This window comes from the organism of the source record quoted next, unplaced genomic scaffold (genome assembly GCF_019419815.1).
Source record: "Pyrus x bretschneideri cultivar Hongxiangsu unplaced genomic scaffold, Pyrus_bretschneideri_v1 Contig10, whole genome shotgun sequence".
NCBI classification, from domain to species: Eukaryota; Viridiplantae; Streptophyta; class Magnoliopsida; order Rosales; family Rosaceae; genus Pyrus; species Pyrus x bretschneideri.
The window spans coordinates 2,411,979-2,430,000 of NW_025999391.1; the positions used below are offsets into that span (position 1 = coordinate 2,411,979).

General features: G+C 35.1%; 1 protein-coding gene across 1 annotated transcript; it reads left to right on the forward strand.

Annotated features, from left to right (window-relative positions):
- The first annotated feature begins 789 nt into the window (after nt 1-789).
- Nucleotides 790-2,780, forward strand: LOC103933583 (cytokinin riboside 5'-monophosphate phosphoribohydrolase LOG5). The gene is made up of 7 exons (XM_009343276.3): nt 790-1,007; nt 1,176-1,273; nt 1,402-1,432; nt 1,602-1,701; nt 1,799-1,869; nt 1,971-2,114; nt 2,272-2,780. Exons 1-7 carry the CDS (start codon nt 894-896, stop codon nt 2,398-2,400), a joined length of 687 nt encoding a protein of 228 aa, XP_009341551.2. The 5' UTR covers nt 790-893; the 3' UTR covers nt 2,401-2,780.
- Nucleotides 2,781-18,022: the final 15,242 nt, after the last annotated feature.

The following is an 18,022-nucleotide window of genomic DNA, read 5'->3' on the forward strand; positions in this document are numbered from 1 at the left end:
GCAAATTACCAGCCGAGACACGAAACCACCAAGCCTTAACCATGATTTACGCCACGTGTCTTCGTGGATTAGGGTAGGGTCTGAACTGTACAGACTTCCCTCTGTCTTTTTTGCCTTGCCACTTGTCTTACTTCGTCTCTATCCATTTGACACAACAGAGCCACAGTATTCCCTTTTCCTTCCTTTCTGTCTAACAGGTTTTCAATGTTAAAAAATATTCAATTCAATTTCTTTTGGGGATCCTTCAATCTTAGTCCTGTAGTCCTGTATATTTGTGTGGAGTCTAACAGTTTTTTCAATGTTAAAAAAAAAATATTTTAAAAATATTCAATTCAATTTCTTTTGGGGTCCTTCAATCTTAGTCCTGGAGCATATAACAAAGATTTTTAGTGTGCTCGAAGTACGAAAAATATGATCTTTTTCAGATTCTTTTCGTAGAGATTCAAAAGATTAATTAATTGTGTTCGTTCATCGTAAATCGTATAATCAGTTTTTATTATGTACTATTTAAATTTAAATTTAAAATTTAAAATGATTTCTAACTGTATAATATACGATGAACTGATTAGATTAATTGATTTCTGGATTCCTAGAAAAAGAATCGGGAAATGATCCTTACCTGAAATATAGGTATATAAGTATGTGTTATTATATAATTGAAGGAATACATGAAGAAAAAAATAAATAAATAAAAAAAATAAAACCTTATTTTCACTTATATAATAATATATGACCTACCATTTTGGTGTTATTGCAAATCGAAAATCTCATCTCTATATATTGGCTGTTTCCATCTTACTAGGTCTTCTGCAATCCCTCCATATTTATTACTCACTTTTGGCAAACTTTTAACCCAAAAGCTAAAAACCAGTAAAATTTTGTGGAGTTTGGAGATGGAAGAGAAGGTTTTGAGATCAAGATTCAAGAGGGTTTGTGTGTTCTGTGGCAGCAGTACTGGGAAGAGGAACTGCTACAAAGATGCTGCCATTGAACTAGCTGAAGAGATTGTACTTTTCTTCTTCATTTTCCCTCCAAACTCCAAAATTTATAATTTTATCATTTGGGTTGCTCTATTTTCCATTTTAATCACTTATATTTGGTTTGTTTTTCAATTTTATTAATTGGGTAGGCCTATTTTTTGGTTCTGAATTTTTTTTTCCTTTCTTTTTTTGAAGGTTTCAAGGAAGCTTGACCTTGTATATGGAGGAGGGAGCATTGGGCTGATGGGTCTGGTTTCCCAGGCTGTTTATCATGGTGGAGGGAATGTTCTTGGGTACAATCACATCTCTAGATTTTCACCTTTTCTTGGGTTTCTCAAATGTTTTCTATTTCTTCGAAATTTAATCATTTTTCCTTGTGCATTTGCCTAATTTTTTATGTTCTTGGTTCACATTTGGACAGGATCATGCCAAGAACTCTAATGTGTAAAGAGGTGCAAAATCTTATCTCTCTCATTTGGATTCTTTTCAATCTTCTTTTAGTTTGTGCAAAGTTGTTTTCTTTTTTTGCAGTAATGGTTCAAAATTTAATCTTTATATTTGGCTTCAAGTATGGCAAAAGCTCTCTAAATATGTATGCATGTTGGGTTTTTTGAGCCTCAGATTACAGGTGAAACAGTTGGAGAGTTAAGGCCAGTAGCCGACATGCACCAAAGGAAGGCAGAAATGGCCCGCCATTCTGATTGCTTCATTGCCCTACCAGGTCCCCCATCTCTCTTTCTCTTACTAAGTTTGCCCTTTTATTTAATTAAGCGAATTGATCAATGGATTTTATTTTGCATTACTTTTCGTTCTATCAGGTGGCTATGGAACCTTGGAGGAGTTGCTAGAAGTGATCACTTGGGCACAGCTTGGAATCCATGACAAACCAGTAAGAACACACACCAGAGAGCTTTGGCCTTGAAAGTTTGAAACTTCATTATTATTGTTAAATATTAATTATTTGGTTTTGCTGCAAACAATTTTTTGCAGGTTGGTTTGCTGAATGTTGATGGATACTACAACTACCTCCTCACTTTTATTGACAAAGCCGTGGATGACGGCTTTATCAAGCCTTCCCAGCGCCAAATCATAGTCTCTGCCCCCAGTGCCAAAGAACTTGTCCAAAAACTTGAGGTCTCATAATTTTTTTTCCCATTTCATCAAACACTTGCAGATTTTCAATGACTCTTTCCAAACCTCAAAAATGGGGAAAAAATGAACTGTCCAGAAAGAATCTTGATGATGAAATTACCCTTTTGGTGTCTGATTGTGTTTTGGGGTGTTTTGGTAGGAGTATGTGCCGGTGCATGATGGAGCCATAGCCCAAGCAAGGTGGGAGGTTGAGCAGCAGCAGCAGGTGGTGGTGGGGTTCAATGCAGGTGCCGCAGCTGTTGCTTTGCAGGCAGAGATAGCTTTGTAAAGGAGTTTTTAGACAAATGGAAAGGAAAGGATGAATGTTAGGGAAAAAGACGTTGCTTTTGGGTCTCTGATTTTGGTCATAAAATTATTAATTTAAGACCAGGCATACCATAATGGTATGACAAGGTTTGACTGACAAGGAGATAAAAAGGAAAAACTACAACACTGACTGGTGATTGCTCTCCAAATCTTTTTGTTGTTTTAATTTAGTTTTAATGTCTTATTAGTTATTGATTAAGCTTTATTAATTAAGTTCATGGAATATTAATCTCTGTTTGTATTTTGTGATCCTCTGGAATTTATGTACAAAAAATATTATATAGAAAGAATAACATGCAAGATCGAAAAAAATTGCAGCAGCAGCTGCTACCTTGCTCTTTATTTTTCCATTACTCCCTAGTAATTTCTCTCTCTAATTTTTTTTTGGTTGTTTTTTTCTCTGCAAATTTTAAGGTACTGTGATGAGTGAGGCTGTGATGATTTATACATTTTTGCATCATTTGGGGGACCTTGAGTTGGATGTGGCCCACTTGTGTTTGAGACGTGTGGGTCCCTTTATGCCAACCTAGTGTTTTGTTGCGTCGGGTTGAGGTTTCATTGACCAGACTCTGTAGTACTCCTTCAGCTTTGTCTTTTTTGTTTCTTTACTTTTCTTTGCAGTCGTTTTGTTCTACACTTTTTGAATTGACAATTTTCTTGTAAGTAATGTTTAGCTACTCAAAGATGAGTCGAAATTCTTACTAGAAAATTTATATCAGATTTTTAAAATTTTGTAATTATAATTTGAACTGTTAATATGGTCAACTATTTTGTAAGATTATCTAAAAAATGAATTAAAACTAAAGTTGTTAAGTCAATTAACTGTAGCAAATATATAGACTATTCGTAATGCTTTTATCATTTTCGTTCATATGTTCTTATGCAATTCGATGATTAAATGACCTTAATTTTAATTGATTTTTCACAGACATGATCTTTATAAAGTGATTTATAATATGAAAGGTTTCGATCACAAACACAAAGATCTATAAATAAAAAATAAAAAAATTTGAGTAGGAATTTTGCTCATTCTTTAAGTAACCAAGTGTTATTCTTTTTTTTATTGCATGTGTACTTATATGAAATGACTATTTAAAGTAGCATGGTTCTCATTTATTTTAACTTTACTAAAACAGTATCGAAGTTAATTAAATTCTTACATTATTATAAGTGTTTACTTAAGACATGAAATCTTAAACATGTAAAAATACATATTAAAATTTATATTTCAATTCTTAGAAAATAAGAAATCCAATTAATCGTAAAAATTAATTGATTCACTACTGTGTACCTTATCCTTACATGTGTAAATATTTTTTTTCGTATCAATAAATATAGTACTCGTTTTCACTAAAATAAATATATCAATAGAGTTATTCCACGAATAAAAAAGAAAAAAAGAAGCATTTTCAAAAACTTTGCCTTTTTCTTTCTGGTCAATTATTTGGAAAAAGACAAAAGCTGGTAACACATTAGGAACAGGTTGGTAACATACTTTTTGTATTTTATTTAATTCATCTACTTTACCTAAATCACATTGTTTTTATTCTGAACTTTGCAACATCCCAAGGTGAAAAGGTGATCAATTCTGTGACGTCCTTGATAGTTGATAGGTGATGTAAGTGATGCTATTGCCACTAGATTTGTTGGCTGCCTGATCCCGCATGCCACTCTGCAAATTTCAAATGTATTTTATTATATACTTTCCTTAATATTATCTCACTCGTGTTATTTTGTTGCAATAATCATATAGAGGAAAAAGATACCTTATACATTTGTCCTAATCAAGTATTTGGAAATAGCTTAAGTGGCCAATTGAAAGTAGTAATGTGTTACGATTGCTTTAAAGTTTGATTCTTTTAAAAATGGCATTTTAGCCAAAATGACTTTTGAGATTGACATAATTTTTCACTTTGGTCTTTGAAATTTAAAATCGATAGAACTTGTCATTGAGTTTGTTGACCATAAATTATTTTGATCATTTCGTGAAAAACATCTGTTAAACAATGACCAAAAGGACAAAATAACCTCAATTTAATAAACAATGAGCCAAAATAATTTGACAAAAAAGAGGTATTTTTGTTTTTATCTGTATTTAATGGAGATTTTTTCATAGAATGACTAAAATGATTAATGGTGGACAAACTTAGGGACAAATTCTATTGATTTCAAATTTCATGCTCCAAATTGAGGGGTTATGTCAATCTCAAAGAACATTTTGATTAAAAAACCTTTTAAAATAACAAATAAAATGACTATTAGAATTAATTCTTGAGGTTCTATTTTCTTACCATGTAACATTAAATAGTATGAGTATTGGATTACCTATTATTAGCAAGACCTCAATGAAAGTAATAATTTAAACCAGTCTATAATACTTGTCACATTTAATGCTATGTAGCATGAAAGAATTTTCCCAATTCTTGTATTAAAAAAAAAATCACCACCAATTCATAGATTACCATCATTTATCTTTTAGGTTTAGAATATAGTTCTTTGCATGTTTACTAATATGTAATCAGATTGAGAATAATTGAATTGAGAAGGAATTGGATTGAGGAGGGATTGAAATGAGGTGGAATCAGAATCAGATTCCTGTTGAAGTTATTTACTAAAACTGTCTGAAATCGGAGTAGAGATGATGTTGAGTCCATATAACTATAAGTTGTTTACTAATTCACTTCAATTGGAATTAAAACTAGGTTGATTACTAAATTACCCTTACATAAATAAATTATTTTCATACTAATTAATTAAATTAAATTTATATATTAAAATTTATCTATATATAAAATATATATAAATATATATAGGTTTTATTTATGTATTAAAAGATGGTTATTTCCATCCATACCCTCTCCATCTTTCCCACGCCTCCCTTTCATCCGGAAGGTTCAGTTGAACCGCCCTCCACCCACTTTTTCCTTTCCTTGCCCTGTCTCTATCTTCCACCCTCTTACGCATACATAGCCATTGTCCCATAGCTAGGCCATTTATGGTCCAGCGCGGAGCGGTCTCGTCACTATCTCGATCCTAGTCCACTACGTAGGTTAAGAGTGCAACAGTCGGATTCATGTAAGAGCCCAGCGATTCGGTGAAACGAATGAAGATTAGGCTAGGTATGTGATGCGGCCTTGTGCAGCGGAGGGTGTGGTGTTGACAAAGATGGAGAATGAGCAGCGTTGGATGAGTGTTAAATGAAGGGCAATGTTGGGATAATCAGAAACAAGTGAGGGCATAATTGGTAGAAAAAAAATCCATTCCGGATTCCTCAGGTGTTCAGGAATTGAAATACCTCCCTCATGTAGGTAGTCCAATTCCTCCAAAATAAGGAATGAGATTCCTAAATTGGTGTGGACCCCACATGTATTTTGATTCCCCAAGATTACGTAAACAAAGGTGTATCCCACAATCGGAATCCAATTCCATAAATTGATTCCGATTAAGGGTACGTAAACGTGCCCTTAGTGTTGTTTTCACCAAGCAAATGACTTGAATTTAATAATTATTCATCACTCGAAAGAAAATGCATATATTGGATTGGATATACACAAACTCAAGTGTTCGTCAATTTTTGTGAATCTCATGGAACATTATGTCATAATAATAAAAAAAAAAAAAAACTGATTCTCATGCGAGACAAATACTATTATAACTACTATAATAAAAGGCAACCCAGAGCACTAATTTTGAGAGGAATACATTGGTTTGATCCGAAATAGATATATGCTCATCTACAAGTATTGCAAGCCAAAATTGGTGTATAAAATGCAGTAATTAAACGGTTTAAAACTGTCAAAATTTAACCATACAAATTCAATCGTAAAGTACATCAATGCACACCCATACATTAATCCATTTTCACAATTTTCACATCCAGAAATCGCACTCATCGCATATGAAGCTCCTATCAATTCTTAAGTCCTCATTTATCATAATAATCAACAGAGGCAACAACAACATATAATCTGAAGCATAAAGAACTTGTTTTTCAGATTCTTCATTTGCAAAATCTACTTGCTTATCTGTCTCTTCTATTTTGTCATTATATGAATTAGTTGTCAAGACCAGAAAATAGTATACAATTGAAAGCAGGAAAATTAGCATATACACAAAACTGCAAGCATCCTTTCTTCAAAATTCTGAAATAACTTCAAATTTTCAAGCAACTCCAACCCCTAAATGCTCTCAAGGATTTGGACACATTTCTCAATGCAGTACTGGTAGTCACTTGAACTTGAACTACGCGCTTGTGCCATTGCATAAGTCCTTCCATAAGGAGACAATTTAATGCCTCATCATTTGCTGTCTAGGATTCAAAAGGTTTGATACTCTTGATCGATTCCACAAACTTTGGACAATTTCACTAGGAGAAGTATCCGTAGGACATCTTGTTGGATTTGACATTAAATCAACATGCCTAAACTAAAACAACAATCAAACAAGGATTAGGATGTCTTGGACGCAAAATATTTGGATTTGTGTTTCCTAGTTGGTTTGGGATTTGATTTTAGTATAGGATTTGGTGTCCTATATTCTAGGGACTTTGTGTAAACCTATGACATCTATTAGTATAAATAGATGGATGTGGGATAGAGTTTTGTGTGTGAGAGTTTTTGAGAGGCATAAGTTTGTATACTTGAGAACACTTTGTGTTTGTGAGTTCTCTTGTATTTGTTGGTAATCAATAAAGCTTCTGTTGTTAGAGAGGTACTCCTATATTGGAGGAACTCTGAAATCGTTGTGTTTTGTTTATTGCTTGATTGGTTTTTGGTTTAGTTTATAACAAGTGGTATCAAGAGCTTAGGTTCTTACGTGGGTTGTGATTATCAAGCAATGACGAAGACTGGTGATTCTACCAGTGGTGATGATGTTGAAGAAAAGTCTAGCACTAACGGAACCAATATGACGGTTCATAGTGCTAGGTTTGAAATTGAGAAATTTGATAGAATGAACAACTTTGCTATGCGGCAGTGTGAGGTTCGAGATGTCCTGATACAACAAGGTTTGGTTGGTGAGTTAGGAGACATGCCGTTTTTGATGAAAAAAGAAGAATGGGAAAGATTGAATGCTCATGCATGTTCTACAATTTGACTATACTTGGGAAAGCGACATAAGTATGATGTGATGAACATAACTTCTGCCAAGGAATTGTGGGTTGCATTGGAGACAAAATATATAAAGAAAAGTGCAAAGAATTGACTGCATCTCAAGAGCAAGTTGTACAGGTTCTAGTACAAAAAGGGCACGAAGATGATTGGCAATCTAGAAGAGTTTAACAAGCTTCTAGCTGAACTGACAAATCTTGAAGAGATAATCAAAGATGAAGACAAGGCCTTGATCTTGATGAACTCATTGCCTAAATTGTATGACCCTTTTGTGACTACTTGGATTTATGGCAGGAAGACAATTAAGTATGATGAAATCTTAATTGTTATGAATCATGAGGTGAGACACCTTGACAGGCAAGAAAGGAATAACTCTGAAGCTTTGAGGGTGAAAGGGAGATTGAAAGAAAAGAAAGGTTCGTACAGGAAAAATAGTAGGTCTCGTACTAAAGGAGTCTCAAAGAATATGAAGTTCTTGGACAAAGATGAGTGTGCTTTTTGTCATGAAAAAGGACATTGGAAGAAGGACTGCCCTAAAATCAGAGAAAAGATTATAAAGAAGAAGGATGACTCAGAAGCAAATATGGTTGAAGTCAAGGATGAGGAATTTGTCTATGCCCTAACTGCATCAAGCATTGTGAATTATATGAAAGAATGGATGCTCGAAATAGGTTATACCCATCACATGACTTCTCAAAGGCATTGGTTTTCAAGCTTCAAAGTTATGAATGGAACAGTGTATATGGGAGATGATAACCTATGTACAACTCAACGAAGTGGAAGCATCAGGATCAAGCATCATGATGGTGTGATTTGAGAATTGCATGGTGTAAGGTATGTCCCAAATATGAAGAAAAATTTGATCTCACTAGGCACTCTCGAGTCATAAGGCTACAAGTTTTACTCCGATAACAACGTGCTCAAAGTTGCTAAAGGAGCACTTGTAATAATGAAAGGGTCTCGGAATAGCTTACTTTATATGCTACAAGGAAAAACTTTGGAAAACAGAGTGGCTATGGTAGTTGATGAAATGCAAAGTGATAAAAGTGACTTGTCTCCATTATGGCACATGAGGTTGGGACATGTAGGAGAAAAAAACATTACAAGGATTGATTAAGCAAGGGTGTTTAAAAGAAGTAAAAGCTGGAAAGATAGAGTTCTATGAGCATTGTGTTCTTGGCAAACAAACAAAGGTGAAATTTGGCTTAGCTATTAATCAAACAAAAGGGATTTTGGACTATGTTCACTCTGATATTTGGGGGCTTGCAAAGAATGCTTCTTTAGGTGAAAAAGATGGTTTGTATCTTTTATTGATGACTACTTTCGCAGATCATGGATATATATGATGAAACGAAAGGACGAGGTTCTTGACATCTTCCTGGAATGGAAGAACATGGTAAAGAACAAGACTGGAAATAAGGTTAAGATACTCAGAAGTGATAATGAAGGGGAATATACCTCTGATCCTTTCTTAAAAGTGTGTAAAAAGAAAGGGATTACTCGGCATTTTAGTGTTAGACATACTCCACAGCAGAATGGGATTGCAGAGATTTTGAATAGGACCTTGCTCAAGAAAGTTCGTTGCATGCAATCTCAAACTAAGCTACCAACGAGATTTTAAGCAGAAGCTTTGAGCTATGCATCTCATGTGCTTAATCGACTACCATCAACAGCATTGGAGGGTGGAACACCCATTAAAGTGTGGTCTAGATAACCAGTTCAGGACTACGATAAGCTACGAGTGTTCGGATGCAATGCCTACTTTCATGTGAACGAAAACAAACTGGATCCATGAGGCAAGAAAGCTGTCTTTATGGGATTCAATAGTGGTGTGAAAGGCTTCAGACTTTAGTGTCCCGAGTTGAACAAGATTATAGTAAATCGAGATGTGACATTCAATGAAAGTCATATGAAATTGAAGGAAAATGTTTAGATGGTGGAGCTTGGGGAACAAGTAATTGTGAATTCACATCTAAGTAAGGAAGTTGTGGAAGAAGAAAGACAAGGTGTTCAACTTGAACATGAAGAGAGTGATCACGAAGAAGAAATACCACCAGAAGAACTAAAGATACAAGATGATTGCATATCCAAAAGGAAGGGAAAATGAGACATATCCTTACCTGCGATATATAAAGATTGCATGGCCTACATGGTATATGCATTGCCAATAATTAAGGCTGAAATTCCAACTAATTTTGAAGAAGCAGTAAATAGTGAAGAAGAGAGTAAATGGCATGATGCAATGGACGATGAGATGTTTTCCCTTCAAAAGAATAAGACATGAGAATTGGTAGAGCTGCCTAGAAGAAGGAGAGCAATTGGCTGCAAATGGGTTTATGCAAAGAAGGATGGAGTGGATGATAAGAGATTGGTAAGATTTAAAGCTAGGCTAGTAGCTATAAGATATGCTCAGATGAGGGAATAAATTACAATGAGATTTTTTCTCCTGTGGTTAAGCACTCCTTCATTTGAATATTGCTTGCCCTAGTTGCACGATTCAACCTTGAATTGGTATAGTTACACATGAAGACTACATTCCTTCATGGTAATTTGGATGAAGAGCTTTATGTGAGACAACCCGAGGGTTATCAAATGAAGGGCAAAGAAAGATTGGTTTGTAAGCTTAGAAAATCTCTTTATGGCTTGAAGCAGTTGCCTATGCAGTAGTATTTAAGATTTGACAAGTTTATGAAGGGTCAAGACTATACAAAAAGTCACTATGATCACTATGTTTATCATAAGAAGTTGAAAGATGGTTCGTTTGTGCACTTGTTGATCTATGTGGACGACATGGTCATAGCCTCAAGCAATATTTCAGAGATAGAAAAGTTGAAGGAGAAAATGAGAAGGGAGTTTGAAATGAAGGATCTTGGTGAAGCCAAGAAAATATTGGGAATAGAGATCACAAGGGATAGATAAAAAGGTTTGGTGTGTTTGTCTCAAAAGCAATATCATGAGAAGTTGTTACAAATGTTTGGAATAACAAAAGACACTAAACCTGTAGAAACTCCATTAGGTGCTCACTTCAAGTTAAGCGGTCTACAATGTCCCAAAATTGATGAAGAAAAGATGAAGATGAATGGTATTCCATATAGTAATTTGGTTGAAGGATTAATGTATGCTATGGTGTGTACTCATCCTGATATAACCACATGCAACTAGAATTGTTTGTAGATTCATGCATAATCTTGGAAGCGAGCGTTAGAATGCTGTTAAGTGGATACTAAAGGTATTTACATGGTACGAGGGACAAAGGTATTTGTTTTGAAAGATGTGATGAAGGAATTGATAAGTTCTCAATTTGATATGTAGACTCAGACTTTGCTGGAGACTTATACAAGAGAAGATCGACGACTGGGTATGTGTTTACTATGGCAAAAGGTCCTATATGCTAGAGATCAATATTACAACCAATGGTGGCACTATTAACCACAGAAGCATAATACATGGCGATCACTGAAGCTATCAAAGAATCAATGTGGACTCTGGGGTTGTTAGGAGATTTAGGTGTAGAACAATACAAGTTGGATGTATATTGTGATAGCTAAAGTGCCATTTACTTGGCCAGATATCAGGTACATCACGCTAGGACTAAGCACGTTGTTGTACAATATCATTTTATGAGAGAAGTGATAGCTGAAGGTGATATTCCTCTAAAAAAGGTTGCTACAGAAGATAATCCCGTTGACATGTTGACAAAGGTGGTTAATACAACTAAGTTCGAGCACTGCTTGGATTTGGTGCAGTTGAAGCAAGATTGATCTTGCGATATGGTGGAGCAATGGAAGTTGTTTGATGCCTCGTTATGGATTTCATGCCAAGGTGGAGATTGTTGGATATGGCATTAAATCAACTTGCCTAAACTAAAATAACAATCAAACAAGGATTATGATATATTGGATGCAAGATATTTGGATTTGTATTTCCTAGTTGGTTTGGGATTTGGTTTTAGTATAGGATTTGGTTTCCTATATTCTAGGGACTTTGTGTAAACCTATGACATCTATTAGTATAAATAGATGGATGTGGAATAGAGTTTTGTGTAGGAGAGTTTTTGAGAGGCATAAGTTTGTATACTTGAGAACACTTTGTGTTTGTGAGTTCTCTTTTATTTGTTGGTAATCAATAAAGCTTCCATTGTTAGAGGGCTACTCCTATATTGGATGAACTTTGAAATCGTTGTGTTTTGTTTATTGCTTGATTGGTTTTTGGTCTAGTTTACAACACATCTATGATCATCCTGCAGCACGAGGCAATGAAGTCATCATCACACTTGGGCATGTCGTAGTCCCCAATCTTTCTGTATTTCAGGATGAACCGTGCTTGCATATATAAATGTACCGTAATTGTATATGTATAATTGTATACGCTCATAACACTACGAAAAATATGTCTCGCACCTCATGCTAGGAAAAATGGAAAATAAATTCAGATTATGCACTTACCCTTATATAGTAGTCTTACATCAGGCGATTCTATTGCAGTGCCTTAAAACTGGAACTGATTCAAATCCTACTGGCATCTTCGTTACGGTAACGTTGTACAGCGTTGCCTCATTGAACTTATTCCGGAATTAATTTCATACATTCTTCTTCCTTCTCCAAAAGTAGAGCTCAACAAGCAATCCAATCCTGTCACATGCGCTGTTTGGGAATTGGAAGTTTTGTAGTTTCCAGCTGCATACTAGTTTCCATCCAAATTAAAGTATGACAATCTAAAAACAATAACCATCCGTACAGCCAAGATTTCAGAGAGTTTATCCCAGCTGCACCAACAAAACGACCAAATGAAGATCCACAACAAAAGTACACTTTAACTCAGAATAAGTTAATAACTACATAATAATTAGTCATAAAAACAACATTACCAGTTAAAAGATATTGTGTGATTCACATATGAATTATAAACATCTTTTGATCAAGACAGATATAAGGAATGATAGAAAAACGAAAAAGGCTTTCCTCAAATTTTAATGAATAGTAAGAATCTTCGATAACTAAAACATAGTCATCAGGAACTAAATCTGCGTCTTACAAAATGATACGCTGCCTGAGAAAATTATCAAGGGGAAAAACCAAACAAAATACAAACCAACATCGTCAAGTTATGCGTGTAATACATTAACCACCAAATAAAAGTAATATGTAGCTAGAGATGTGGGCTGTTTCGTGAGATTGTTCACATGTGTGTGAAAAGCACAACGAATATAGATAAACCTCTAAGCATACGGTTTACTAAAACAAGTATGATAAGGGTTTACAGGTATAGTGCATCAGTGATTCAGTTAGTGTCCGTCCTTTGTCATATTATTATGCTGCTGCTCTCGCAGACTTGCAGTCTCTGGTCGTCATCATCATCTGTCGTTTGCCAAAAACCTGAGTAGGATTCTCTCTCCTTCTATTCTCATCACATTCTCTCCCCTTCCCTCCCATTCTCTCACACTTTGTTTTTTATTTTATTGTCTCTATAAAAAAAATCAATAAAAGATGTTGACGTGACTTAACCGTAATCGTTCAAGTACGAGGGAGAGAGATTAGGAGGGGAGAGAATCCTCCTCCAAGCCAAAGACAGCAATGATGTCTGCAAATAATGATGCTTGCTCTTGTAAACACTTTTGACGTCTCAAGGCAGTCTGGAGAATATAGTACAGATGATATTCAACCGTAGCTAACGGCAACGGCAGGGTGGTGGCTCTAACAGAAGGGCTCGCGGCGGGACCATTTCTGCTATTCACCACCAATATTAAGCATTGTGATTTTCATGTACTTGCAGATTACATGAATAAAAATGCAATATTACATTATTAACAATGCTTGTGTACCTCGGTTTTGTCAATAACTGTTTGATTTTTCATAAAGTAGCAGATCACAACGTGCGGCACAATATAGCCTGCTTCCCGAGTCCATGGTCGATAGTTTCGGTTTTTAACTATAACTAGAGAAGTTTATATGTTTCTACATGATGTGGTGCCCAACCTAGCATGCACACATCACTTACAACATCATGATTTAACTAACATTATTGTTTACATATATAGGATTAGTATTAGCTCTAAGAGTGAACTGTGAAAAGTAATTGAAAAATCGGCTTAAATGATTAATTTGACAATCCTAGTTGATGAAAATAATCAATTTTCAGTTTCATTGATATGTTATTATTAATTCATGAAAATGTCAACTTCTTTAAATTTGATCAGTTCAATAATTAGATTTATAAATAGAATGATTTCAGGCAAATTCCTTTCATAAGCAAGGGCCTGGGCCCTCTGCTCACTTGAAGGCTTCTTTATCGGGCTTGGACTTTAGGCCGATATACACACGCCGAAGCAATTGGCCCTAAAGTTTCATTTTTACTAATCAAGGTTGCTCTGGACCACTCTCATGAAAATGGCACTTACCAGTTTCCATTACATGCCAAAGCAATTGGCCCTAAAGTTTCATTTTCTTTCCTTTTATTCAATTTTAAAAGGTCTTATGCGATGCCAAAAAATATTCCTGCTTCCCAATATCTCATTTAATTAATGATAAATCAAACCGAATGGTGGAACAAGATAAATAGTTCTTTTTATGTATATTTGAATTTGGCCTAATTAAGTATTTATAGTCGGATTTTCATCATGAAAACTTGAAAAGAATACAATTCATGACTAGTAGATTGCGATGGTGCAATTAGTCCAACCCCATTTACGCCGGTACAATAGCTTCTATGTGTCAACATTTTGATGCAAGTGTGCTGCATTTTAACATCACAAATATCTTCAATATGTGATTTGGGACTTGACGCGTTTCAATTAACATGACAACATCCCATTTTAAACTTGACTTAATCCCCGACCCAGGACTTCTCTGTGGGGTGGGGATGCTACTTTTTGGGGTCCTTGAAGCTGACATGCATAATTGATAGATCTGAGAGCAATTCCACCCCTTACACAAATGCAACAGCACTCAGCGCATTTATCCACTCAGTGAACAGTAATAGACTCCAATGAACAGTAATAGACCAAATGCATCTCCACTCTTAGCAAAAAATAGCCTAGTCAATTTTATTAAAATATTATTTTTTTAATTACAAAATAATAAAAAATAATAATTTTATTTTTAATTTCTAACTTTATAAAAAAATATTATTAATTGTCTACTTTCTTAATTTCTTTGCATTTGCTCTTTTCTCTCTAACCCCCCACAATTTACAGGACCCTAGCGCTCTTTCTCTTTCTTCTCTCTCATGGCGTCGACCGTGCGGGAAGAGAAGCAGAAGCAAGCATACCAAGGGACATCGTACGATCAGCTAGTTTCGACGAACCACCCAAGCGACGCTGAGCCGTCAACGATGGCTGGCTCTCGAAGCCCTTCGATCCGGCTCAACGCCTTATCTCCGCTAATGCCCACGCCCTCTTCTTCTCTGTCTTTTGCAAACGTCTTCCTCCGCCTCAGTCCCTTTCGATAGGTCACAGGAGGCTTTGACGTATGACGCAAACCTAATGTCAAATGACCCGGTTGTTGGGTCTGTTGATTCTGGGCCGATCTCTTGCCTGGCTTGGGCTGGTTGCCAGCCTATCTGCTGAGCTGGAGTGGAATGGCTGGGTGCTGGCCTATTTGTTCCCCAGTGGAACTGCTCTAAATAAGAAAAAGAAAAATGAGATGAAATAACTCGATAATGTAGAGAAAATGAGTTTTAAAAAGGTTTTTCACATGCTCTTTTTAGTCTTTTACATACCCTTGTTTAATTTTAGTTGTTGATTCTTTTTAAATTATTTAATTTGAAAACCGTAAATAAAGAGGGGTATGTGAGAAGTTAAAAAGGATGTGTGAAACTCACTTTTTATTTTATTTTATTTTATTATTATTTGTTTGAGGAAAACCTCAACAGTACGAGAGAAATTTATTAATATGAAAAAAGAAGTTACACCTAATCAGGAGAACATAAATTTTTCCCCTCATAGAGCAAGCAAAATGAAATACAAATACAAGTAAAAGGAGGGGGGACATAGACTTACCCCTCTTCAAAAAGAAAATACAAGAAAAAGATTAGGTGGATATAGGCCCAAACCCCTCTATAAACCTAAAAGGCAAGAACCTACAAGACAAGATTAGGTAAAAAAGAAAATCACACATTAAGAAGAGAAGACAAATCTGTACGCTAGCATGCCCAAGAAATCTGAGTGTGGAAGAGGAAGAATCTCTATAGATGGAGCATGCTGTCAAACAAGTAAAGACGAGAAAAGCCCGAAATTGGCTAATTTGTCAGCAAATGTATTCCCTTCTCGAAATGTATGAGAACAACTGATTACCATGTTCTGCAATTGGAAAATACAATTTTTTTCAACATGTCTGGAGCAACCAATGAGGAGAGAAAAATCTAGAAGCAAAACAAGATATCACGCTAGAAGAGTCACTTTCAAGACATAAATATTGCTAGCCCCGCGCGTGATCCAACTTCACAACAGGATAACAGCATGGAACTCCGCATAAAAAGAAGTACGATGCCCCAAGCTTAGGGAGAAACCACCAAGAAAATAACCCGCAGAAGCTTGAAAAACCTCACCACAAGCTGCATGACCCGGGTTACCTTTAGTAAAGCCATCAGTATTCACTTTGACCCAAGAACATGGAGGGGATGTCAAAGAACAGAGACTATAGAAGGAGCTAGACTCAGCTGAGATTCCAAGAGAGACTAAAAGTTGCCTATCCAAAATGCCCTATATGGCAAGCTCTAATATGCCTGCAATTTCTTACACAATATGTTAATCTAACACAAAAAAATGCAAATGTAACAGGTTTCGGGTCAACCCATTAACGTGTCAGGTCGTTATTAGGTCACCCATTAAGATAACGGGTATGAACACATAAACAACACAAAGACAACCTGTTTTCCAAGTCTAGACACTATGTAGTACTTGAAAGACAAATGTATTTTTATGTTTTGAAGTAATATTTATGTGGCAATGTGCTATACTACATGTTTAGTAATTTAAGATGATTTTTTTCCATTTGATTATTTGTTGAAGTGAAATTTGACGAGACGAGTAACATTCCAACTATGCCTTAAGTTACTAACCATATGTAGTGAACTTGGTATCTTTTATTTTCCCTATTTTTAGGATTTTGTTGTAATAAGTTTAAGTGGTTTTAATCCTAGATCTGAGAATTTTTTACACGACCTATTAACATAGCATGAAAACTAATCGGGTCGTTACCAGATCATCTCTTAAGAACTTAATGGATTTACACGCAGGTAATACGTGGATAACTTGTTTCGACCCATTAAGAAAAAAATTATTTTGATGATTTTAAAGTTAAACTACTAAAAAAACCTACTATAAAATACAACGGTCATAGGATATATATTGAATAATGTATTATTGTATTATTATTCTATATAAGTTTTAAAAAAATTATGTTTTTTTATTTTTTATTTTTTTTTACATTGATAGTTTCTTATTATCATTACTGGGATAAATTTTACTTGACCTATTGTCTAAAATTCAAATCAATAAGTATAGTATTAGTATAACTTTCAATTTTAGGGTTAACGACCTAACAATTTTTTTTTTTTTTTACTTTGTCTCATACGGTAATACTCATAAATGTTTTATCCTCTTAGAAGTGAGATTAAAATATTAAAAAATAAAAATATTAAAGTAATTTAAAAATACGAAACACATTAAAAAAATTATAATAATTAATTTACAAGTCAGAAAAATGTGAAAAAAATATTCAAACGCTCGTGACCACACATCCTTTACGCCTTAAGGATGGGTACATTGTCGTTAGAATTTTTAGAACCTTACAAACCCTCGTGAATAGTATTTTTAGGGGAGTTCAATACATTAGTCAGAACTATACTAGACATCGAGGGAAAAACAAAGGATACAATAAAAGCTCGGATCGATTTGGAAAAATGGGCATTAGGCCAGGTTTATGGATGACGAGGGACGAAGACATAGCCAGAAAGAAACTGGCATCGTTTTCGATGAAAACGGGAAAGAGGAAAGAACTTTTGTAGTTTCTATCTTCTGTAAAGTTTCCATATGGGTATGCTTCAAACATCGGCCGTTACGCAAACGTGGATGGAGGCAAATTTTTTGGCCTCAAGAGTCATGATTGTCATGTTATACTTCAACGCCTTTTCCCAGTGGGAATTCGACACCTCTTGCCCGAAGATGTGGTGAAGCCGATTATGTTGTTGGCAGATATTTTTCTCAATTAATTGCAAAAACTTTGTGGAAGTCCGATGTTAAACAGTTGTGCGATGATATTATTGAAGTGCCATGCAAGTTTGAACAAATATTTCCTCCAGCTTTCTTCACAAGCATGATCCACGTGATGATTCACTTGCCGGATTAGGAACTTCTAGCCAGACTTGTCAACTATCGATGGATGTATCTGATTGAAAGGTATATACTCGCCATAAATACTTTAGTTCGTGATGTATGTACAATTAGACTAATTTTATATGATAATTTGTTTATTGATG

Coding starts and splice junctions, on each gene's coding strand:
- LOC103933583 (XM_009343276.3), top strand. CDS start 894: ATGGAAGAGAAGGTTTTGAGATCAAGATTCAAGAGGGTTTGTGTGTTC. Junction 1,008..1,175: donor TTGAACTAGCTGAAGAGATT/GTACTTTTCTTC, acceptor CTTTTTTTGAAG/GTTTCAAGGAAGCTTGACCT. Junction 1,870..1,970: donor TTGGAATCCATGACAAACCA/GTAAGAACACAC, acceptor AATTTTTTGCAG/GTTGGTTTGCTGAATGTTGA.